The sequence below is a fragment of the Leptodactylus fuscus genome, chromosome 6 (assembly GCF_031893055.1).
Source record: "Leptodactylus fuscus isolate aLepFus1 chromosome 6, aLepFus1.hap2, whole genome shotgun sequence".
Lineage (NCBI taxonomy): Eukaryota > Metazoa > Chordata > Amphibia > Anura > Leptodactylidae > Leptodactylus > Leptodactylus fuscus.
The window spans coordinates 75,291,989-75,318,794 of NC_134270.1; the positions used below are offsets into that span (position 1 = coordinate 75,291,989).

The window sequence follows — 26,806 nt, forward strand, 5'->3', positions numbered from 1 at the left end:
CCCCTTTGAGGACACAACAGCACGCTTTTTCCCAGATGTGTTGACACGCACACTAGCCCTGCAATGCACCCTGCAGCCTCTTCTGAGTTGCATTAAAGACTGTGGAGGCACTGTTTTATGGAGACACCTTTGGATGGGGCCACCCCTTCCACTTGATTGAGCATAAAGGCTCTACATCATTACTACTGCTTGAGCGGGTTGCCTTCCTGAACGCTGGCCCCATTTCAGTTCCTAACGCAGTGGACACTCCTCAACCTCTCCCTTAGAGGGGATCCTGATACGCATTCACTACCCTGAACCTTAATGGGAGTTCTCCGATACCAGGGCCCATAGGAGATGTACAACGACAAACTTCAATGAACCTTCCAGACATCTCCCCTCCAAGTCTTAAGCACATTTTCACTTTCAGTGTCTCGGCTCTGTACCCAGTTCTTCTGGACTGTCTGGCTCCTAGCTGCAAACAAGTGGCTACGCACTGGAATCCAGTAAGATGCTACCTAGGTAATGAATGTCTTGCTCAGGGCTGTATTGGCGCCTGGCTCTGCCTATGCTACAGGATATCACCCCTCCCCATTTGTATCCCTGATCCATTTAACCATACGTATAGCCTATCTTATCTGTCTTCATACACCCATGGACCCGGTACAATCTTCCACATTATAGACTCATTCCCATCTCCCTATGACCCCCTGTTGGTCCATATACTAAACCTATATCTGTCCCTTAATATTCAACACCCTTGCCTCCAATAGCTGGTTACTTATTTAATTTATGACAAGCTGTGGGCAAGCCCATTTGCTGTCATACTGTTGTTCACCTCTTAAAGAGGACCTTTCATCACTTGGGGCACATGTGGTTTTACATACCGCTAGAAAGCAGACAGTGTGCTGAATTCAGCACACTGTCGGCTTTCACTATCTGTGCCCCAGGTGAAGAGCTATCGGTGCCAGTACCGTAGCTCTTCACTGTCAGAAGGGCGTTCCTGACAGTAGGTCAGGAATGCCTTTCCTCACAGTAGCGCCTATAGTGCTGTACTGTGAGAGGGGTGAGGAACGCCTCTTCCCTCTCCTCACAGTACTGGGGGGGGGGCGTTCCTCCCCGCTCACACTTTACAGCGCTATAAGCGCTACTGTGAGGAAGGGCGTTCCTGACCTACTGTCAGGAACGCCCTTCTGATGGTGAAGAGCTACAGTACCGGCTACGGTACTGCCAGGTGTTTTTTTCAAGGTCCATTCACTGTGCTGGAGGAAAAAACCTGAAAACAAAAAAGCCTCATAAAACGCTCCAAAAAATGCCCCAAAACCCGCCTCATGTCAAAAAACCCTCCAAAAACCACTTCAGAATTCCTGAAGTGGATTTTTTTCCTGACCTAATTCCTCGACCACCCTAACACACGTGCACTACCTCTTAAAGTTCATTCCCTGCTAGCATTTGCATATCTAGCTGAATCCCATGTGCTTACTATATTACGATAGACAATATTTTTTTGTTGTGATTTTTATATCCTATTTTTTCTTTTTATCTTTACTTTGGAAAAAAACAAATAACTGAAGCAGGAAGAATAACCAATGCTTCCTTTCAGCAAGAGCCATTTGTATTGCTACCAGGAGAAAGGGGGCATTATTGCAAAAATGTGCCTCTCACCATTTTCTATATGGCTGTATAATCCTGAGATGGTCAGGGCATATCACAAGCACTGAACTATAGTGTTTGTGACTTGGAGAATGACTCTCTGCTTGGCTAGAATTAGGGTTTGGTCTTTTTTTTTTTTCTTTTTTTTTTTTTAAAATCTAGGACAGAATGAAACATGATTGCTTTTCACTGTCAAAGAGGATAATGGCGATATATAAATATAGGTCTGTACCTGTTTGTACCTGTCCACTGGCATGTAAATAGGCGCTCAGATTTCAAGCAATTAAAGCAACCATGTCACAATGAAAATGCTGTCTAATCTGCAATTAATGCATTGTAGAGCAGGAGGAGCTGAGCGGCTTGCTATTGGGTTTTGTGGGAAAAGATTCAGTATAACCTGTCATTTAAATCCTTGAAGCAATCATCTAGTCATGGGTCCTATCAGAGACTGACAGCTATCTCTGCATGCACTATCATATGTGGAGACCTAAGCATAAACTCAGTGGAGTAAGGGCCTGCGGCGGTGGTGGGCCAGGTGGGCCTCGGCTGTTTCTATGGGGTTTTTTTTTAATAGGCCATTACATACTGGAGTAACCCCAGCAGGTAACGCCCTATTTACCTATCTCCATTCCTGCTCAGGGCTGCATCCGCTTCCCCTTCTGGCCTGTGTCCCAGCGACACGATATGGGATGCGCATGGCGCATGTGTTGGGTGAACTGGTCTTTTAAGTCCCCAGTGTATAAGATTGCAGGCCCAGGGGAGGTGAGCAAACATACAAACTAGTGTTACTCACCTCTTCTGGGACTCCGGCGCAATCCCATGCTGTCTTCAGGCCGCTGTAGTGACATCACGTGGGTCAGACTGACGTCACAGCGCTTAATGATGCTGGCATAACCCTCATCTGTGATATCATTTAAGAGGGCTGAAAACAGCAGGGAGTTGCACTGGAGCCCAGGAGAAGAGAGTACCACCGTTTGCCAGCTCCCTTGGGCCTCTGATCTTTATACTCTGGGACTAGGAGCTGCTATGGGATATTACACAGTCAGGAGACCACTTTGGGACATTATAGCGTGACTGCAAATGGAGCATTATATTGTGTGGGGACAAGTAAAGTAAAGTATGCCCCCCCCCCCACATCAAAATTTTGCTATAGGGTCCAGCCTTAGCCAGTTACGTTGCTGCATAAACTGTAGTGAAAGCCTATCTCTAGTACTTTTGTGTAAAAATTGTTGGAAAAAGATTCAGAAATGTTATAGACAAAAAGTTGAAATCCTGCAATGAATGCGAAAACACCATTAACCCCTTCCCGCCGATGGCATTTTTTGATTTTCGTTTTTCGTTTTTGACTCCCCTCCTTCTAAACCCCATAACTTTTTTATTTCTCCGCTCCCAGAGTCATATGAGGTCTTAATTTTTGCGGGACAATTTTTTCTTCATGATGCCACCATTAATTATTCTATATAATGTCCTTGGAAGCAGGAAAAATTTCAGAATGGGGTGGATTTGAAGAAAAAATGCATTTCTGCGACTTTCTTATGGGCTTTGGTTTTACGGCGTTCACTGTGCAGCCAAAATGACATGTCCCCTGTATTCTGTGTTTCGGTACGATTCCTGTGATACCAAATTTATATGGTTTTATTTACATTTTGACCCCTTAAAAAAAAATCCAAAACGGTGTTAAAAAAATTTTTTTCTAAAAATCGCCATATTCCGACGGCCGTAACTTTTTTATACATAGGTGTACGGGGATGCATAGGGCGTCTTTTTTTGCGGGGTCGGGTGTACTTTTTAGTTCTACCATTTTCGGGAAATGTTATTGCTTTGATCACTTTTTATTCAAATTTTTATCAGAATTAAAACAGTGAAAAAACGGCGGTTTGGCACTTTTGACTATTTTTCCTGCTACGGCGTTTACCGAACAGGAAAAATATTTTTATAGATTTGTAGAGCGGGCGATTTCTAACATGTATATGTTTCACAGTTTTTTAACTACTTTTATATTTGTTCTAGGGAAAGGGGGGGTGATTTGAACTTTTAATACTTTTTATATTTTTTTATATTTTTTTTTACTTTTTTATTTATTTATTTTTTTGCATTTATTAGACCCCCTAGGGGTGTTGAACCCCAGGGGGTCTGATCACTAATGCAATGCATTACAATGCTAATGCATTGCAATGCATTGCAAAAAAGCATCATCTCTTTTGCAGGCTGTATACACCAGCCTGCAAAAGAGAGAATTTGCAGACCGGCTGGGAGCCTTTAACAAGGCTCCCGGCTGTCATGGCAACGTGACGTCGGCGCTGGAGCATGCTCCAGGAGCCGGCGATCCCTGCCAAAATGGCGGCGCCCAAGCGCCGCCGGGAAAATGGCGCCTCCGGCGCCTTTGACAGCAGCGCCGGAGGGGTTAATGCCTCCGATCGGTCCGGGGACCGATCGGAGGCATTAGAGCCGGTTGTCTACTGCTTAAAGCAGTAGACACCCGGCGGCTATGACGGCCGCCATAGTTACAGACCCGACACGCGCCGTACTATTACGGCGCATGTCGGGAAGGGGTTAAAACTGTACTGTCCAAGTGCTGCAAATGCTGAAAATGTACAGTGCTTTGATAGGCGCAGAACTAACCTGTAGGATGGCTACATCATGAGCAATGATGCAGTCAACACACTGTGTTAGATCTGCCATCTTTTCAGACTCTGTTAGGAAGCTGTCAATCAACTTGTAGCATGCCTGAGAAAAAAGGACAAAAAAAAGAATTAAAGGATTTCATTCCAGACAAAATGACAAAGTACAAAACAGCAAAACAAAAGCAAAAGTGACAACGACAATCCTGACAAACCATGGTCATAACTGACGCTAAGTTCACATTAGCGTTTGGCTTTTTGTTATTCAGGTCCTCTTGGGAACCCAAAAAAACGGAAAACTAATCCACTTAAAAAGTGGTTACCCATGGAAACTCATGGACCCTATAGACTATAATGTATCCCTATCCAAAAATAGCATTATTTATCTCAAATGGTGAAAGTAAAATATAAAAATATACACCACAAATTTATGTATTTTGTAACAAAAGTTTCACAAAAATACAATGCAAAAAAATAAAGATAGAATTGTAGAATTTTTCACATGGACCTCTAAAAACATTAATCAAAACATTGTGTACTCCAAAATGGTGCCATGTGAAAGTACACTCACACTGCTATGTTGACAGATAAGTTAAAAAAAAAAAAAAAAAGTTATGAATTTTGGAAGGCGTTGAAGGGTTTAAGAGCCAAGTCCCACTGTTTTCCATATAATGTATTATTTTTCAACTGCACTATGTTCCGTTTTCTTTCTCTTTTATCCTTACTTTTTTCCCCCATCTTGATATTTTATTTTTCTCCATCGCACATTCTTTGCACAAACCAGTCTGCATTTTCAGCTGAGCAGTAAACCATCTTTGTTTTTTTTTGTTTTTTTTCCAGACAGAATGCTCTATACAAAGCTTGTGATGGAGAAACTAGTTCTGCCAAGGTACATAAAGGGCAAAACAAACTTAATGAAAACATTTATATGTGACAGATAGAACATATGTTGTATATCTGGTTTCCAAATCTTTCTAAGAAACAATTTGCTATGTATCCTCCCATTTAGCAAACAATGACCTCAATGACTAATTTGTTTTCCATTAAAATATTCCAAAAGCTTTTTTATGTTTCTGCCAACAAAACTGTATGAGGGATTTTGTTTTCTATGGAACAAATTGCAGTTTTTATTGGTACTGTTTTGGGACGTATTGACCCATAAAGTTTCTCCTATTAGTACCATTATAGGGCTGCCAGCCCCGTCTCTTTCTTCAGTGGTGACATTACCCCTCTCTTCCTAGCGTCAATAAGCTGAGCAGTATTAACATCATCCAGCCACTATACAGGGTCCAAAACCATCTGGTTCTTGCTCTGTATGGAGATCAGATGCAGTCATGGGGGCTGGCTGTCAACAGACCATATAGAAAAAAAAAAATCCCAACCTACTCTGGTTCTCTATTCAGTCGTGTTCAATCCAGTGCTTAAAGGGGTTGTCTGGGATAACCTAAAATCCCTACACTAACACCCTCCCCCGTCCTACTTTCTAAATAACATTGATTATCAAAAATGTATAGTTACCCATATCCCTGAGACGGTCAGGTGACCTCCGCAGCGACATATTCTGATTATCTGGTGACAATCCGTTTCCGTATTTCCGGAAACGGATAGTCACTGCTACTCCCCCTCCCATCCACAGCATCATACTTATCCATCTTCTTTCTTTCTGGGCTTCCTTCCTTGGGGCAACAGCTCCTCCTCCGACGACGGTGCGCATGCGCAAATAGAAGCACTATGTAAGGCACGTGTAAGGCACCACTGAGTGAGAATCATCTATCCCAGGCAACCCCTTTAATCTCTCTCCTTACCTACACCACAAAGTACATTTGAAATCAGGGGCCACACGGTGGCTCAGTGGTTAGCACTGCAGCCTTGCAGCGCTGGAGTCCTGGTGTTCAAATCCCACCAAGGGCAAAAAACCATCTGCAAGGAGTTTGTATGTTCTCCCCGTGTTTGCATGGATTTCCATCCCATATTCCAAAGACATACTGATAGGGAAAAATGTACATTGTGAGCTCTATGTGGGGCTCACAATCTACATTTAAAAAAAAAAACAAAAAAAAAAAACATTTGAAATCCAAGATGTTTTAAAGCCCCACTCTGCCCACAAATACTCCCAAAATGGCATGCAAAAATAGAATTTTAGGACGTCTGCATAACCCATGCTGTTTTAGCGTTTTGGTTTATAGGGTAGTCCCACAAAAAAGTGGCAGCTGTCAAACATGATTAAACCTCTGCCAAGGAGAGACCAAAACTGGAGATAAATGATGCAATATAACACTAGATTAGGGAATCAATACTTTTTCTGCTGTTACTATACATTACAGGGTTACTGATGCTTCATAGAAGTGTCTGTATAAAGGGGAAACATGGTGGCTCTGGTGGCTCTGCAGCGCTGGAGCCTGGGTTCAAATCCCTCCAAGGACAAACATCTGCAAGGAGTTTGTATGTTCTCCCCGTGTTTGCGTGGATTTCCTCTCATATTCCAAATACATACTGATAGGGAAAAAAATCTACAAAAAAATCTACAAAAAAAAAAAAAGAAGTGTCTGTATAAAGCAAATTCACAGTCTCTGCTCCCTTTATTGGCTGGCCCATTATAGTCCATGGCCATTCATGACACCTCCACAGAAAGGCAATAGGGAGCAAAGTGGCACCGTGCTTTTCAAGTCCACCATCACTGCCACTTTATTCAAGCAATTAGTAGGGATCAAAGCAGTCGGACCCCTATTATGATGGATATACCATTAATGTCTTTCCTGAGACAACTCCTGTTATTAACCTGTTAGACTTACTCTTAGATCCTTCTTCAATCGCTCCACGTTTTTAATATTGACAAGGTCGTCCAAGCCAATCACAAGAACCTGAAAAAGTTAAAAGAACACATCATCTCTGGGAATTCCTGTAATGTTTGCCCTGACACTATGTAAAGTACTTCCCCATTTTATGTTATAAGTAACTAAGTTTTTCAAATTTTTCAGAGATTAAACTACTGTTATATGTGCACGCAACACCTTTCCCCCCCAATCTGACCTTTAGCCAAATTTTGTATGCAAATACGAATGCTGTAAAGAAACGAGAAATTAATTCAAGTGAAACAATGGTACAAAGTACAGACTGATACCGCAAGAACCACAGCATGCCAATGACATATAATTGTATTAATATAATCTCATGCCTGCAATTATGTTGTTACTAATAGAAATGGAACAAAGGATACATAAGCATTAGCTGTTCTTTACTCAGACTTTACTCAGCCTACAGTCACACATCAGCTGCACTAAATTCACTGTGAATGGGGGTTAGTCACAAGACCCCTCAAGCCCCACACTTGTCAAATGTGCATCTTCCCTCACACTAATACTGCCTAATCTATATGGCCAGTGCTTAAAACATCCTATTGACATGAGAGATGGTAACGACCAACGGTATATACATTTCCAGGAGGAATAATAGAGGAACTGCACAATGCAGAGTTCTAATTATTACTAGACAAGCTCCTCCCCTTATGAAACTCCTCTCAGTTGTAAGAAGTAATAACAAAACAGCACTACCTCTCTGTTTTGGCTAATGGAACCTCGATCACATTCACTTGGCCTTATGACTCATATAGACAGGTGTTGTACAGTTGGGACAACCTCTTTAATCACTGCAAAATGAAGACTTGGGTAACTTTTTAGTATATTCTACGTTTCCATCCCTGCTTGATGTCTGTGAATGGAAATATGCCTGCTACACCAGAAGCTGTCCTGACCTAGTACAGATGCAGTTTGAGCTTTGTAGTATAAGTGTTGTGCAATGGCATATCAGTCAGTACAGCACTGCGGAACCCAAGCAGCCCCAAAACAGAACTACAAAGTCTGAAATTTTAGAATGATCACACACATACCATGGCGTTGAAAACATTTTCTAGTAGTTTGTTCAATGAGAAGTCGCTGGCTGTATTTTCACAAGACATCACAATTAGGTTGATGCTAAAAAAAAGAAAAAAAAAAAAAGGTCACACACTAACGCAAAACCCAAAAAAATAAAAAAGTAAAATAATATATATAGATATCGTTATCGCTTTCCTGGGTGTGTCTAGTAAAGCTGAATCAGATTTCTGTTAGTATTGTCACAGTCAGCAGAAAGATGAGATCACTAAGAACACAAGAGGAGAATTACTAATAGGTTAAATGTCAGGGCTGACAACTACTGGGGCTGCTGTTAAATCCTATTAATATTATAAATGTGAAAGTTTGTGAGTTTGTGTGTTTGGATGTTTGTTCCTCAATCACGGAAAAACCGCTCCACCGATTTGGCTGAGATTTTCCACAAACGTAGTCATTACACTCGATTAAACAATAGGCTACTTTTCGTCACAATAGCGCACATACGTTTGTGCCAGGACCCCCACAAAACCCAAACTCACACCACCATCTCTGCAATCTCACACACTTTGGACCATAGCAAGCCACAAAATTCATATTGCCCTCTACAGCCTAGCCCCTAACTCCACACAATCACATATACATATACTTTACCACTTTGCCCCTCACCTTAACGATTCTCCAGGAGGCGTTCTTTAACGCTCCGGAGCAGCCATGTTTGCCGACCCACACCGCTCTGACAATCCGCGACACCGCCCACCCATGTCAATACCCCTAGGCGGTCTAATAAATGCAAAAAAAAAAAGTTTAAAAAAGTTAAAAAAAATATAAAAAAAATAAATAAAAAGGATAAAAAATTCAAATCACCTCCCTTTCCCTAGAACACATATAAAAGTAGTTAAAAACTGTGAAACACATACATGTTAGGTATCCGTGCGTCCTAAATCGCCCGCTCTACAAAGTTATACAAATATTTTTCCTGTTCGGTAAACGCCGTAGCGGGAAAAATGGTCAAAAGTGCCAAACCGCCATTTTTTAACTGTTTTGATTCTGCTAAAAATTTGAATAAAAAGTGATCAAAGCAATAACATTTCCCGAAAATGGTAGAACTACAAAGTATACCCGTTCCCTCAAAAAAAAGACGCCCTATACATCCCCGTACACGCATGTATAAAAAAGTTACGGCTGTCGGAATATGGCGACTTTTCAAAAAATAATTTTTTAACACAGTTTTGGATTTTTTTTTAAGGGGTCAAAATGTAAATAAAACCATATAAATTTGGTATCCCCGGAATCTTAACGAAGCACAGAATACAGGGGACATGTCATTTTGCTTGCACAGTGAACGCCGTAAAACCAAAGCCCGTAAGAAAGTCGCAGAAATGCATTTTTTCTTCAAATCCACCCCATTCTGAATTTTTTCCCTGCTTCCCAGTACATTACATAGAATAAATAATGGTGGCATCATGAAGAAAAATTTGTCCCAGGAAAAATTAAGACCTCATATGGCTCTGGGAGCGGAGAAATAAAAAAGTTATGGGGTTTAGAAGGAGGGGAGTCAAAAACGAAAATCAAAAAATGCCATCGGCGGGAAAAGGGTAAATACTTCTGTCTCAAAGTCACTTTGTAAAGTTTCTCACAACACCGTATAAAATAAATACAAATAAAATAAATACAAATTAACTTCAACACAAAAGTCTTACGTATTCTCTGAATTACAGCAAAAACAAGATACAAAGTTACATTTCATATCCCATACCATATACACACTACGAAAACCTTACCCATGCCTGTATATACCCACTTCTACAATCACCGCAGACGAAGTCACGGGTACCAGCTAGTATGTAATGTTTGGATATGTTCTCCTCACCCCTACTGATTCATATGTGCTCTCTACAAAATCTGACTCTTGGGTGTAGCCAATGGAGGCCTTTGGACAGGGATGGATTGAGAAGTTAAAGTGGCCCTGGAAAAAAAAAAATCTAAAAGTGGCTCCACATTGCGGGCAGATCCAAACTAAATGATGGCAGGTCCAGCACAAGTAGGCTGAATGCAGCAATGTGTTTCACTACCATGAGTTTCTTTCTTTTTATGCCCATAGAAGCCAATGACTAAGAGATATTCTTTACTACATGAAGATGATTTTGTTCTGGAAGGAACAGATCTTTTTGTATCATGGAAGACAATGGCCATTCATAAACTCGGCAGACGTCATTTTCAAACCTTCAGGAACCCGAAAAGGGCCCATCAGCTCTCTCTCCATGATTCTGGCCCAAACCATGACTCCGCTACCTCCTTTGGAGGATCCTACACCTTGTGGTTTGTGGAAGTCCAGAGGCACCAGCAGCTTCATATACCTGTTTGCTGCTTTGTAATGGTATTTTAGCAGCTGCTCTCTTAGGCTAGACACAAAACTGCGTCAGTGTCTCCACCCCAGATTCCACCAACAATCGGCAGATAGAAAAGTCCTGAACGGAGGAATTTTCTCTCCATATGTTTCAGTATAAAAATGGCAGAAACCCAAAGGACACCCGCCAGACCCAATTATAGTCCATGACTTCATGAGTGTATGCGGGTAACCACTGTTTTAGCGAACAGGCTCTTCATCGTTGGGGTCCCAGTAAAACACCGACAACCATGTAAAAGTGTGAACCTATCCCAAATCTGATATATTTGTCTGGCAGAAATCTTCCTCATTATATGTTTATCTGCACAAACCTAATATGTTTTCAATTCCTCGTCCAAGGCATTGCACTATTTGACACTTTCGGCATTAGAGAAATTCCTTTTTTTCCCCCCATACTGCTTGAAACCTGTGGCCTGCTTAATAAGGTGGAACGTTCTTCTTAAATAGGTTCCCTTTAGTTTGGATCACCTGGCAAATTAATTATCACGTGTTTGTGTGTATTTGTGTGTATATATATATTATATTTATACACACATATCGTTTACACACACAGACTCACTCACACATACAGTACAGACCAAAAGTTTGGACACACCTTCTCACTCAATGAGTTTTCTGTATTTTCATGACTATGAAAATTGTAGATTCACACTGAAGGCATCAAAACTATGAATTAACACATATGGAATTATATACGTAACAAAAAAGTGTGAAACAACTGAAAATCTGTCTTATAGTCTAGGTTCTTCAAAGTAGCCACCTTTTGCTTTGATTACTGCTTTGCACACTCTTGGCATTCTCTTGATGAGCTTCAAGAGGTAGTCACTTCCTTCCCTTACTGATTGACCTCACGTGCAGTGGGGACTTCCGACAAAACAAGACAAGCAGCAGGACCAAGCCGTGGTGGGATATCCCCTTTAAACTGGATTACAACATAACTGCTAGTGTAATAGCCCTTGAAGTGTCTGTAAGTAATAAATGTATAACCAGCGTATTACCACTTTTTATATTTTCCCCATCAGAGGATATTTGTTACAAATTACTTACGATGGGCTAGGAATTACCTCCTCCCATGCCACAGGGCAGGGATGCAACATGAGAGTGACAGTGGATGGACTGCTCATATACAACATGACTCATGAAGTCGTGATTTGTAGCTGAAGAGGCTGTGACTGTCACATGAGAGACTATGCTATCTAACAATGGAGGTAATTCGGAGTTATTTGGGGGCACTTTGTTGAGCTTCTTTGGATCGACTTCAGCTGACACTGCATGCAGTGAAGGGCACGCTGGGGCTGGCATCGCATGTGGGGCATACACTGGCTGCCACTGTATGTATTTTAGTCCATAAATGTCTTCTTTGTGAAATAATTCTGGAGTAGCTTTTCTTATGGCTGAATTTTAGCCATTCCTCTGTTCAACTATGGAACAAACTGACATCTGGGTGTTACCAGTCGGGGGATGTGCTAGAGCCAGACTCCTTTGACAAAAGGACTGGTAACACCCAGTTGTCAGTTTATTCATACATTTCTAGTAGAAATAACAGAAGAACACTACAATGCAGAATTGTTATGTCATGGCCAATATGAGTATTTACTAACTCAGGAGAGCCACCAGGTCCTCTTTAAGGCTAAGGTAGGGCTGGGTGATCAAACAAATTCATTTGATTATTTTGTTATATGGTGGCTAGAGGATTCTGTTTTTGCCGAGTTTCCATCTCCTGTCCAGTTTCGCAAGGCAGAAGACAGAAACCAGCCGGACTGGCTAAACTGGAGACTGGGTGCAGATGTGAACCTGTCCTTACCAGCATACATTGTATTACAGTATTAGTGTGACTGTAGGAAAAAGAACAGGTAAAAAACCGCGCGGTTTTTTGCACACAAAAACGCGCGGTTTTCGCCTGCAGTTTCTATAGCACATATAGGAAAAAAAAACCCTAGCGAAAACCGCTAGCGAAAACCGCGTCAAAAACCTCGTCAAAAACCGCGTGGAATGCAAAAAACAGCGTCAAAAAAACTCCTCGAGGTTTTTTACCTCGCACAAATAAGCTAGGCGGTTTTCACGTGTGAACTGACCCTAACTTGAGAAAGAAGATAATCTTGAAGATTTAAATGGGAGCATTATAATAGAAGTAATCTTAGTAATATCTTAGCAATTAATACACATGCTTCTGTTTTTAAGATCCTTGCACTAAAGTTTAGGATGGCTATAGATGGACATATGTCTCAAGGAAGTTAAGGCAAAATGTCTTACATATTTTGTGACACATCCACAGAATAGATTCACCTCTTGCACTAGAACCTATATCTATATTGGGACTTTTCCAACCCCATACTGCCACATCCATGTTTGCAAAGGTGGCCTAGATTATAAAAACAACAAAGCTCACCTACATATGATGTTTCTGTCTCTAACAGACAAAAATAGGAGTACAGACTAGATAAACGAGTTTTACCAATTCTGTTACCTGACCACCAAAACCAGCATGGATGAGAAAGGATGCAGTCATTCTAGACTAGAGAATGGTGCAGATTCCAGAAGGGAATACCCCTTTTAACTAACAATGAGACAGTTGGTGTCCATAGACCCCCATGTTGCACAAGCACAAAGATTTTCTAAACACTCAAAACTTGCAATATGTTGTAAAATATCTTTAGGCCAAGTCCTGTAGCAAAAAAAGCGTTGCAGGAAGAAACATGGCAGCAATGCACCACAGTTTTTCACACAGTGCTTTTCAAAGAAAGTCCGCGGAGGCAGTTTTTGTTTCAATTATACCTAGAGTTGTCTAGGAATGTTATATTTGTGACCTACCCATAGGATAGACTATATATATATCTGATCAGTGGGGTGCAGATAAACAGCCCCCCCACAGATCAGCTATTCAGATACACATCTGTTTGTGTACGATACAGTGCATGAAGCTGGAAGCAGCCTCTGTGCCCTATATAGTGGCTGAGTGCCATTACTGGAGCTCAGCTCCCATTAACTTCCTCTGTTGTGACCATTTCTGACTGTCAGAGGTGCAAGATATTCCTGCCTAAATGAAGTCAGGAGCACAAAGAGGAATGCCACTAATGATAGTGACAATGTGGAGGTTGCATAGTCCCCCCTATCAGTCACTTACCTATCATGGAAGGTTCGCCATAACACCCTGCTGTTCTCAGTGCGTGTAGATGTTAAGAGAACATCTTGATTATTGGCAAACATGTGCACACCATTCAGTGATCCAATAACAGAAAAGGTTAGCTGAAAAACAAAAGGAGACAATCAAGTTCAGTTTCCTGATGGCATGGCTAAGTAAATATGCAAAATCTAGCATATTATATGAAAACAGTGGGGGCAATACTGGACCCAATAACTTGTCAATGCCGTGAGAGAACTCTCCAGTGCCACCTCCATCTTCAAGAACGGCCTCTCCCTGAGTCTTCTTCCGTCCTGGTTTTCAATCTTCTAGGCATGAGCAGCCGGCTCTGCCAGCAGGCCTCGAGCAGAGCAGACTGCGCATGCCCGGCAGCCTCTAGAAAATGGCAGAATACACAGTAAGATGTGTAAGCGGCCATTTTCTTATAGCCGCTAACACAATAAGCTAGTGTAAGTGGCCATTTTCTTGTAGTCGCTAACACAGTAAGTTGGTGTAAGTAGCCATTTTATGCTGCTGCCCACTACATGGGGCCGTAGCCTTAAAGATACAGTTGGGAATGTGTTTATGGAGCATGGAATGCAATCTCAGCTTTCACATGGCAACAGAATTACTATTCCAGGAGATATCAAACTAGAGATATAGCAATTTGAAATGTCCCCCAATTCCACCCCTTTGGCTACATCTGTACATCCTGGCAATAAACAGTGAATACAATACGGACCCTCCCTAAAAAGGCTTACAGCTTACTAGTAACATTGCAAACATGCTATCATTGATTATTTCAATTATTTTCTATCCATGCCGTGCTGTCTCACACTGGCATTGGCTAATGGATGTGCTAACTAGTCAGGATTGCTGATATGTGAATAATGGACACCAAATTCAGTGGCATGGCATGTAAAATAACCCTAAAATAATTCTTCAAGTTATTTTGATACTGATAATTTGGGTGTCCCAGCCCTAAATGACATTTACACTTTGTGCTGACAGGATTTGGATAGGCTTTATTAATGGGTTAGGCATTCTACACTAAGCTTTTTATCCACAATTGGTCATTTATTCAGATATTTATATAATGTAATGAAGAACAGCCAGATAATAATGAATGTTACACCCAACCGATGTTGAGCCACAATGAGAAACCTTCCACATAGACTGATGTGAATAGGAACAAGGAAACAGGACAACAGGTTAAACAAATAAAAATGATTCCACTTAACGTCAAAGAATATTCTGCTATTCATAACCAAAATACATATGTGACACGTAGGGCTATAACTTTACATTACCCTTGTTTCCTCTATTTCGATTTAACACAGTAAATGCTACCAATAAACCATGCAAAATGTTAGAGGAAACCTGTACAGGGTTAAAATAGCTTTGGATTAATAGATGCCCACTATAAACTGAAGTCATAGTGTAACTGCAACAATTGCACATGGTCATAATATGTAGAAAGAACGCAGGAAGGATGGCTGGCAACCTCACAGACTTAAAGAGGACCTTTCACATCCTCATGCACATGCGGTTTTATATACCGCTAGAAAGCAGACTGTGAGCTGAATACAGCGCACTGTCAGCTTTCCCGTTATGTGCCCCGAGGCTGGCGTTATCAGTGCCGAAACTCTGCTCACTGTCAGAAGGGCGTCCCTGACAGTCTAACTGGGCTGTGGAGAACAAGCTCCCGACAATACTCATCCATAGCCTTGTACTGTGAAGGGGGGGGGGGGGGGGTTCTTCACAGTTCAGCGTCATCGCTGGGCAATAAGGAACGCTCCCTCTGACAGTACAGGGCTATGGTCAAGTACTGTCGGGGCTTGCTCCCCACAGCTCAGCTAGACTGTCAAAAACGCCCTTCTGACAGTGGTGCTGAAACTAACGGCACTGATAACTCCAGTCCCGGGGCACATAACGGGAAAGCTGACAGCACACGGAATTCAGTGCACTCTCGGCTTTCTAGCGGTATATAAAACCTCATGTGCATGAGGACGTGAAAGGTCCTCTTTAAAGGGGTTGTCCGGGATATTTTAGAAACCCTATACTACTTTCTAAATAACATTAATAATAAAATATGTATATTTACCCATATTCTCTGATAATTCGGTAATGATCCATTTCCCCATTTCCAGAAACTGATAGTCACTACTACTCGCCCCATCCACGACTTCTTCCGTTGAAACAGGTCCTCCTCCTGTACTGGGAGGGTGCGCACTCTTGCAGTGTGTGTGCGCTGATGCTCGTGGATCACTTCTACTGTGTCCACGCATGTGAAATATAGGTGACGGTGGAACAGGAGCACGCACACAGTACAGGAGGAGAAGAGAACGTTTCACAGGAAGAAGCCTTGGAGGGTAAGTATGTAATATGGGTCAGGGATTGGGCTGAGTAGGTACGGTAGGACATTATAGGATAGGAAGGATAGCTAGACAGGGAGGGGGTTGTATGGGGGGGGAGTGAGGAAGGAGGGGGTGGGAGAGGGGTTACAACGTTACATAGCAGTAAGCAGAAGGATGTACACAAAAGTAGGAGACACTAGGGGCCCCCAGAAACACCTAGAAATCACTCAAAACACACTGAAAAGTGTATAGGTACATTAATTAACCCAATAATAGCACCAATAGACTTTTTTTTTTTTTTTTTTTTTTAATATTTTTTGCTTGGAAAACCCCTTTAAGTCTGAGATCCCATATTGCGGAAATGCAGCTTTTTTGTTTCAGATTTTGCTGCGGGGTTTGTTTGTTTTTGTCAAAACCAGGAGTGGATTGAGCAGTAGGTAGTAAGTGTAAGAACTTCCTTTATATTTTCCATTCCTTTTGTAGCCATTCTTGGCTTTGGCTCAAAAAAACACAGAAAAATCTGCAACAAAAAAAGTTGGGTTTCCACAATGTGGGGCCTTAGCCTAAAGGAGTTTTCTCACAAACAAAACCATAGTTAAAGGTTAAGATAAGTAAAAGTTAAACATTTTAGCAAATTTAATTAATTACTGTAACAATTTAGCAAAATTTGAAAGAATTTCGCTAATCATCTCAGTGGTGACCTTTCGCTGTCGTGTTCAGTTACAATAGATACAACCATGAACACATGAACTTTCTATGGTCTGGGACTTGTCAGGAACCCCACCATGATTTCATTATTGCGGGTAGATTATCAGATCAGGGACACTACATGTATGAAAAGATGATCTGGTTTACAATAAAGAATGCCATGCCATGCGACTAGGTTTCTCGTCCAAAGTACAACTTTCTATGGCCTGGGAGGTGAGTGGATGTAAATTTCTAGTCATTTCCTTCAATAAAGCCATAAAAGAGCACTTGTAGCTTACCTTTGCACTTTGAAACTATTCTGATTTCATACAGATCCAACAGAAAAAAATATTTGACATATTAGGAATTTGTTCCTAGTACCACCTACTGGATTAATACCTGGTTTCCAAAGAAACCTAAGGGAATAATAGCTAAGGCAGTATAAGGGCGGGTTCACATCAGCGCCCAGTCTCCGCTTTAGGCAATCCGGCGGGTTTCCATCTTCTGCCTGAAAAAATGGACAGGGGACGGAAACCCGGCGGTCAGTTTTCAATCCCATTCACTTGAATGGGTTTGCAAAGTGACCGCCCTCATTGGATAAAAAGAAGAATTTGCTCCTAGCACCAGATCTTAGCAGGGTATGCATGGTATAATAAGTCCCTGTACCAGTTTACCTAATGAAAGACATTACCCCTTTTGAGCATTTATGCCCCAATAAATAACTAAATTCCTTAATGGGATTGTGAAGGTTTTTGATACATACCTCCCAACCATCCCAGATTCAGTGGGACAGTCCCAGATCCTGTCCTGCAGTCCCGGTCAGCGGGAGATATGTCTCGGATTCAACTCATCTGCATCCAGAGAGGACACAGATGAGTTGAATGCAGTGGTGAAGCATGAGCTAACACAGCGCCTGCCTCACCACCGTTCCCCTTATATGCTCCATCTCCGGGAGCTGTAGGCATGATGTGATGACATCACTCACATCGAGCCTTCAGCTTCCTCAACACTGTGGGACAAGAGACTGCAACTGTGTAGCAAGGAGAAGTGACCATAATTGTTTATGCTAAACTTTGGCAGATGAAGAGGGACATTAAACTGTGGGGGAAGATGGAGGGGGAACAATAAACTGAGATATGTAAGGGCTCATTTTTTTTGCTGGAAAAGTGTAGTTTTTATTATCAATTTTTGATATGAATGACTTTTTGAAGTCTTTTTATTGCTATTTTTTGGGGGAAAGCGAGGTGACCAAAATACATCTATATGTGCAGTGCGGTATACACATTTTTTATTTTTTTTTACAGCATTCACTGTATGGGATAAATAACTATTCTTGTATAGAGGGGGACCTGGAGATACCCAACATGCTTGTTTACATTATTTTGTTTAAATTATGTGTTTTGTTTTTTTTTTAAATAAAAGGTGTTTTTTTTTTTTTGTTTTTTTTTTTATTTACTATTTTACTTTAACAGCCATGACCCCTGCAGATCAACTATACAGAGACAGAGCGGATAAAGGTAATACCATGTCGGGAGCCATGCTGCTCACCCGCCATATGATGTGTACCACTTCAGCATCTAAACCTACAACACTGTATGGCAACCGAGCAGAATAGCTCCTAGAATTGTTAACATTACTGGTAAGCTCGCTGCCCTGGAAAAGCTGGCCCCTGGCCTGATCAGCTTTATGGCGTCACTTTCAGCCCCTGGCCTGTACATAATATGGTGCCAGAAGCAAAAAGTTCAGTCCGTTGTATAGGGTCAGACATTTTCACTGCAACTCAGCTCCCATTGACTTCAATAAGTGCAGAGATGCAGTGAAGGCGTCCGGCCGCTACACAGTGGATGGAGCTTTCGGTTTCAGTCTCAGTATTGTGTACAGGATGGGCATGGGGCACACAGGGACATTCACCAGATTGCTGCCTAAAGCAGCACTGCTCTGTGTTTAAGACAGCAGAGACCCCATGCCAGGTAGATAAACCTGAAGTGCCAAATTTGGCACTAGCTTTGGGGGATGCTGACCCTTGTGCTACAGCATGGTAAACAGTAAGTCCCTTGGCGCCATCTAGTGGACAATATCAATCATTAACTCTGAGCAGATCAGAAATTTCTCTTGCATAGGTCCCAAATCACATAGTAAATAATAATCTAATATTTTAATTAGCGATGTCTTACAATGTCAGAACCACCTTGCAACACCCTCAGACATTAGGATCCAGGCGTGATTGCTACATCACCATAGCTATTTTCCTGGCTAATATACATATCAAAACTACCTAGTGATGCAACGAGACATTATACAAATTCATAGCAGAGAAGATTAGCTGTTCAGAACTCTAGAAAAGCTGGGTGAAGATACCTGTGGAAGCAGTGGTGGCAGATACTGGTCGCTAATTAGCACTTGTTTCTAATAAGTAATTCCTTTGATCTAGCGAGTTGCAGCCTTGGAGAAGACAGAATTCAGCTGACACCAGCAAGATTATATTTTGAATGTATTTCTCAGACATTTGGGTGCCATCGTAACATGGAAACCTATTGTAATGTCTTTAATGAATACACCCACAACCTAATTAGGTACTGTTTCTTTTACATCTCAGTAAAGTTACAGATTATGCGTGAGCCATTTATTTATTGCTAGAGATAAATCACTGTGATATCACTGTCCATAGAAATGCATTGGATAGTTTACAAAATAGATGTGGTTAAGTGAGTATCTTAGAGGTATTGTAAGTAGAAGCTGCAAGAAAATTTATTGGAAATCTCTTGTGAACTTGTGATTTATCTCTAGTGATAAATTACACCAGCAAAGGGTATTTCTACATGGACAGATAAAGTCTAGGGGGGGAGCGATTTATCATGTCTTGTATATTTTCAAGCATACAAGACATGACAAGTGTCACAATTTATTGTGCACGCCATTTTCGCACACACAAAATATTAGCTTTTGGACATTCTCCGCCAAGCTTGTGACTGCTGTAAATAGTGGACAGATTGTGGCGGAGATCAATCAGGGAGGGCTGGGGTACGGATGAGGTGACCTCCCAAGAGGAGTCAGAATTATTAAGAGGCCAGAGCGTCTTAATAATTCTGACAAATTTCATTCCCGACACAGCCAATTATTAAGTCTGACATAGTACACACCAATCCAAGTATATAGGCCCCTAGGCCTTTTTATTACAGAATTAAGAAATGCCATTTTGACGGTGAAGAGCTATGGTACCGGCACCGATAGCTCTTCATCTGGGGCACAGATCGTGAAAGCCGACAGTACGCTGAATTCAGGGCACTTTCAGCTTTCTAGCAGTATATAAAACCGCATGTGCCCCAACTGATGAAAGGTCCTCTTTAAAGGGTTTTTGGGAGCAAAGGTGGGTTTCCTGCTAGAAGAGGAGGGTGTGAGTCAAAAAAAAGCAATCCAATGGGGCAACACGGTGGCTCAATGGTTAGCACTGTAGCCTTGCAGCACTGGAGTCCCGGGTTCAAATTCTGCCAGGAACAACATCTGCAAGGAGTTTGTATGTTCTCCCTGTGTTTGTGAGGATTTCTTCCCATACTCCAAGGACATACTGATAGGAAAAAAAAGGGCTCACAATCTACATAAATTGAATTCAGCTCAAAGTCAGCTTTCTAGCAGTATATAAAACCACATGTGCCCCAAGTGACGAAAGGCCCTCTTTAAAGGTTTTTGTTTTGTTTTTTGCGGGCACAAATTGATTTACAACAGGCCGATTTGGGGCAATAAACCCCCTGTTCATAAGGACCTGTGGGCAGTTTAGTGTTCCAGATAGACCTGAAAGCTTCTCCTTAACAGTATCGTTAACTGGAAAGACTGACTTCTTTTTTTAACTTTAAACCACTAAAACATTTCATCCTATACGGTTTTTGGTTTTACTACCTCCTCAATATTCATGGTACTCTGCACCACCTGAACTGCATAATTCAAGTCCTCAAACGAAAAGAAGTACTTTCTATCTCCTTCATCCCCGGTTCAAGGCAATGTCTGCCAGTTCTGACCAGGAATAAGGGCCCGTTCACACGGAGTAAACACGCGTGTATTTTGGCAAAATACAAGTGTAAAAAATACACATGTAAAAATAAGACTCCTATTGACTTCAATGACATTTTTTTAAACGTGTAAAAAAAAAACACGTCAAAATACACGTTTAAAATGTCACTGAAGTCAATGGGAGTCTTATTTTTACATGTGTATTGTGCCAAAATACACGCGCGTTTACTCTGTGTGAACGGGCCCTAACCTAGATTTCTTAATAGGAGGTTCTCCTGAAGAAACCAGTGGAGTTTGAAGGCCTGAACTTTCTCTCTAATAAGTTATCTTAAAACTTCCATAGAGGATGGTTTTTCCACCTCTTTACCGATGTAAACTTTACATAAATGTTTATTGCAAGCGTCTTTATTGCAAGACAAAGGATGAGGATGATTTACCCTTATGGGATCCCAATGTCTCCACCTAAAAGAGAGACCCATTGCAAATGCCCACAATTTTATCAAGAGAAGAAGGCAGTGTGGCTGAGTGGAACTATCTCAGGATATTCTCCTGGCTTTAGCTCATACTGAATCGCAGGAGGTAAACAAAAACCGAAGGAGAGAGGAAAACCCACGCTACCTTTGGTGTCTTTCTTATACCAGGAAAGGAAGGCAGGCACTCTGATCAAGGTAAGATCCATCCAAATATCCTCAGCCGCACTCAGCTCCTGTCCCTACAGGGCTCAAGGTTCATCCTCAGAGGTGTAGCTAGCGGGGGCCACTGACTCTGTGGGGCCCACCCAGGGGCCACCATTAATGCTTTACTTTTAATTAGATCGGTGTCTGCAGACACCAATCTAGTTAAAACCCATCCTTGTCTTGTAAACCAGAAGCCAATACAGGTCTGCAATTTACAAGACACTGAAAGCAGAAATGTATCACTTTTTTCCTGCAGCGCTTTTCACAGAAAGTCCACAAAGGTTTCCTAAAATAAGTATACATTAAAGAGAGCCTTTACCTGTACAAGAATCCCAAATACAGTCATATACCGTATTTTTCGGACTATAAGACGCACCTAGGTTTTAGAGGAGGAAAATAGGGGAAAAAAATTTTGAAGCAAAAAATGGTAAAATATTTAATATAATGGGAGTTGTAGTTTTGCAACAGCTGCAAGGCCACATTGACAGGTGACCCTGCAGCTGTATGGGGACGCATAGAGTGGGTTTTTTTGCGGGGCCAGAAGTACTTTTTAGTTATACCATTTTGGGGAATATCTATTGCTTAGATCACCTTGTATTGAAAAAAAACCCTGTGGTTTATGACATATGATTTTCTACTTTTATATATATATTCTAGGGACAGGAGGTGATTTAGAACTTTTATTTTTCATATTTTTAAAGTTTTTTTTTTTTTTTTTTTTTTACTATTTTATTCCCCCCCCGGGGCTTGAACCTGCGGTCACTTGATTGCAAGTCCCATAGACGGCAATACAAGTGTATTGCCGTCTATGGGACATTCTGTCTATTAGTATTACGGCTGGTCATAGAGACCAGCCGCAATACTAATACAGGAGTGACAGGCCGGGGAGCCTCATTAGGCTCCCGGCTGTCACCCGAACAGGTCGGCTCCTGCGATATCGCCGCGCAGGAGCCGGCCTGCAACTTTACAGGTACGGGGCCGGTGGGAACCGGCCCCGGGGGAGAAGAGGCCGCTGACAGACTGCAGACCCGGCATCCGCTGTACTAGAGAGGCGGATGCCGGGGAGGGATAGACGCCGGGGCCTGAGACATCGCTACGATCCTCTGCCCTGCCTGAAGCCAGCGGCGGGGGGACGGAGGAGCGGAATAGCATCACTCCTCCCGCTGCTGGCTTCAGGCAGGGCAGAGGATCGTAGCGATGTCTCAGGCCCCGGCGTCTATCCCTCCCCGGCATCCGCCTCTCTATTACGGCGGGTGCCAGGCCAGGCACATTCAGACTATAAGACGCACCCTTCTTTTCCCCCAAAATTTTGGGGAAAAAAAGTGCGTCTTATAGTCCGAAAAATACGGTACATGAGTATTAACATTGTCCAGGTCCATGGAGCTAGGAACCACCCCATATCTGATCAGCAGTACTCACAATTTTGATAGGTTTGCTGGGAGTAAAGCCTCATCTACAGAGTCTGGGTTATAATGGACGTGCCCCATTTACAAGATGCCTTACATCTTTTATAATAAACTATTTGTGACTCAAATTATAACCTTCTATATAGATATAGATAGTATTTTTAATTAGTACTGACATAGACATGACTAATTATGGCTTATAAAGACTTTACTGGAATATGTGTACTAACCAAAAAACTACAGCATGGCAAACAGTAAGTCTCCTGGCGCCATCTAGTGGGCAATAGCCACTTTTTCTTCAATGAACACAGGGTTAGTAGAAAAAAAATGAATGGATACCTCTCTATTTTGGTTTATTTTGACTACAAATACCTACTAAAGTCTATTGGTAAGTAAAAAACACAGATAGAATACAGATGCCATTGAAGTGATATCTGTTTTGGTTTTTTTTGTTTTGTTTTTTTTTTGGGGGGGGGGTTAAAGCACAGAGACATTAAAAAGTATACAACATAAAACACAAACCAACTATAGGCAGAACACTGCCCCAAAATGAGCAGGATTGTATACTATCATTGACTAACACAAAAGTCCAACATTACATAGTATTCCTTCATGCCAAGAGGATTGTTTGTCAATTTATCCATCCATATCTAGGACCATACAAGTAATTTCTATTTAGAATCACCTACTGCCTTGCTGTTAGAGGTCCTAAATTGGAGGTTGTTGAGGATCAGAAAGAAAAATTGTATTTAAGAAAAAAAACACGTGTTCCCAAGTTGTGTCTGGTATTGCAAATCAACCTCATTTCATTCAACTGAAATGTAATGCCAGATACAACCCACAAACAGCTATGAAGTTAATTTTCGGAGGATAAACCTAAAAGGGTCCTTATTAGAGATGAGCGAGTACTATTTGAAATGGTAGTTTCGAAAAGCACGCCCCATAGGAATGAATGGTGCCTGCCGCTTAACCCTCTGCGCGCTGGCCACTCCCATTTATTCCTAGGGGAGTGTGCTATTTGAAAAGGTCCTATCCGTTGTTCTGGTCCTCCGTCGGATCAGAACAATGGAAAAGCCAACACTAGTGTTAACCTAGGGTGGTGTGCAACTTTGCAGGTGTATTCACTGCTTGATTCTCAGGCAGTCTCTGCGGGGAAGGGGCTTAACCTTGCAGACTGTGGCTCTCTGCTAGTTGTTGTACAAGCGCTCCTCTGTAAAGATGTCATATGTCCATAGAGATTCATAGGGAGTCCATAAGGACTCCTTATGACTGATTCACGATTATGATTCTAGCAGGAAGTGCCAAGAACCAGTTAACCAACTCGAGAAGATGCAGAGTTCTAAATTTTTGCAAAAATGTCTCTGTAGCTGTATTTATAGATGTGGGTGGCTCACATAAGCTTATCCATATAGACAACATACAGCAAAGCATGTACAAAAATACAGTGCCTTGCAAAACTATCCATACCCCTTGAACTTTTTCACATTTTGTTATCTTACAACTACATGTATTTTATTGAGATTTTAAGTGATAGACCAACACAAAGTAGCTGATAATTGTGAAATGGAACAAAAATGATACATGATTTTCAAAATTTTATTCAAATAAAAATGTGAAAAGTGTGACACGCAAAAGTATTCAGCCCCCTTACATCAATACTTTGTGGAGCTATCTTTCACTGCAATTACAGCTGAAAGTCTATTGGGGTATGTCTATACCAGCTTTGCACATCTAGAGATTGAGATTTTTGCCCATTCTTCTTTGTAAAACAGCTCTGACCTAGTCAGATTGGATGGAGAGCGTCTGTGAGCAGCAATTTTCATGTCTTACCACAGATTCTCAATGGGATTTAGGTCTGGACTATGACTGGGCCATTCTAACACATGAATATTCTTTGATCTAAACCATTCCACTGTAGCTCTGGCTGTATGTTTAGGGTCATCGCTGGAAGGTGAATCTCCTTCCCAGTCTCAAGTCTTTTGCAGCCTCCAGCAGGTTTTCTTCCAGGATTACCCTGTATTTAGCTCCGTCCATCTTCCCACAACTCTGACCAGCTTCCCTGTCCCTGCTGAAGAAAAGCCTCCCCACAGCACGATGCTGCCAACACATGTGTCACAGTGAGGATGGTGTGCTCAGGGGGATGAGCAGTGTTACTTTTCCACCACACATGGCGCTTTGCACTTAAACCAAAAAGTTAAACTTTGGCGTTTTCTGACCAGAGCACCTTCTTCCACGTTTCCCGTGTCCGCTATATGGCTTGTGGCAAATTGCAAACGGCACTTCTTACATTTTTCTTTCAAAAATGGTTTTCTTCTAGTCACTCTTCTATAATGGCCAGATTTGTGGAGTACATGACTTCTAGTTGTCCTGTGGCTAGATTCTCCCAACTGAGCTGTGGATTTCTGCAGCTCCTTAAGAGTGGCCACTTGGCTGCTTCTCTGACTAGTGTTCTCCTCGCTCAATTTGTCAGTTTAAGTGGACAGCCATATCTTGTTACTTTTTTTCCCATTTTTGGATGATGGATTGAACAGTGCTCCTTGGAATGTTCAAAGCCTGATATAACCTTAGCCCTGCTTTAAACTTCTTCACAAATTTATCTCTGACCTGTATGGTGAATTCCTTGGTCTTCATGATGCTGTTTGTTCACTAATGTTTTATAACAAACCACTGAGGCCTTCACAGAACAGGTGTATTTAGACTAAATTACACTGAGCTGGACTAGATTAACTAATTAAGTGACTTCTGAAGGTAATTGATTGCACTGGATTTTATTTAGGGGTATTAGAGTACAGGGGGCTGAATACTTTTGCACATCACACTTTTCAGATTTTTATTTGATTTAAATCTTGAAAGTCATTTGTGTTCCACTTCACAATTACCTGCTACTTTGTGTTGGTCTATCACTAAAAAGGTCAATAAAATACATTTAAGTTTGTGGTTGTAAGGTGACAAAATGTGGAAAAAGTTCAAGGGGTATGAAGACTTTTGCAAGCAACTATATGGGGGAGTTGGGTGTAATAAATGAAGAGGGTGACTGTGGGATGTGTTATAAATGAACAGGGAGCTGTGGGGGGGGGAGGGGTGTAATAAATGAACAGGGTTACTGTAGGATAAGTAACAAAATGAAGAGTGAACTATTGGGGAAGTATGTGTGTGCCATAAATTAACAGGGAGCTGGGGGGGATATGATATATGAACAGGGAGCTGTAGTGGGAGAGGGTGTAATAATTAAACAAGGAGCTATGGTGGGTTTAATAAAGGTACAGGGTTACTGTGTGAGAGGTAATAAATGAACAAGGAGTTGTGGGGGGAGATGGGTGTAATAAGTGAACAAGACTTCTGTGGGAAGTGTAATAAATGAACGGCGAGCTGTGACAGGAGGAGGGTGTCATAAATAAACAGGGAGATGTAGGGGGTTTAAATAAAGGTACAAGGTTGCTGTGGCGGCCTAATAAATGAACAGGGAGCTGTGGGGCGAGGTATAATAAATTAATAGGGAGCTGAAAGGGGGTGTAATGACTTAACGATGAGCTGGGTTTAATAAATTAAGAGTGAACTGTAGTGGTCGGGTGTAATTAATGGACAGTGAGCGGTGAGGGGCTTGAGGGGAGTGTAATGGAGGAATAGTCAGCTGTAGGAGTATGGGGGTATCTTGGAGTATTGGAAGTCTCATCATAGGTGGACTGACTGTGATTACTGGAAGAAGATATAAAAAGGAGGAAATCTATGCCATAATCTGTATTGTATTGGCACCAAAATCTGTAAAAGTATTGGCACCCCTGCAATTCTGTCAGATAATACTCATTTTCTTCCAGAAAATGATTGCAATCACAAATTCTTTGGTATTATTATCTTCATTTAATTTGTCTTCAATGGAAACCCACAAAAAGAATTGTCAAAAAGCCAAATTGGATATAATTCCACACCAAACATAAGAAAGGGGGTGGACAAAAGTATTGGCACTCTTTGAAAAATCATGTGATGCTTCTCTAATTTGTGTAATTAACAGCACTTGTTACTTACC

General features: G+C 41.6%; 1 protein-coding gene across 2 annotated transcripts in view; it reads right to left on the minus strand.

Annotated features, from left to right (window-relative positions):
* FUZ (fuzzy planar cell polarity protein) overlaps nt 1-26,806 on the minus strand; it is a 69,828-nt gene that overhangs the window by 41,208 nt on the left and 1,814 nt on the right. The window contains exons 2-5 of one of the 2 annotated variants that reach the window (XM_075280308.1): nt 13,654-13,775; nt 8,140-8,224; nt 7,046-7,114; nt 4,255-4,359 (exon numbers count right to left, since the gene is read on the minus strand). In XM_075280308.1, the coding sequence (XP_075136409.1) occupies nt 4,255-4,359; nt 7,046-7,114; nt 8,140-8,224; nt 13,654-13,775 (381 nt within the window). The remainder of the gene's footprint in view (nt 1-4,254; nt 4,360-7,045; nt 7,115-8,139; nt 8,225-13,653; nt 13,776-26,806) is intronic. The other variant, XM_075280309.1, reaches the window with a different exon arrangement.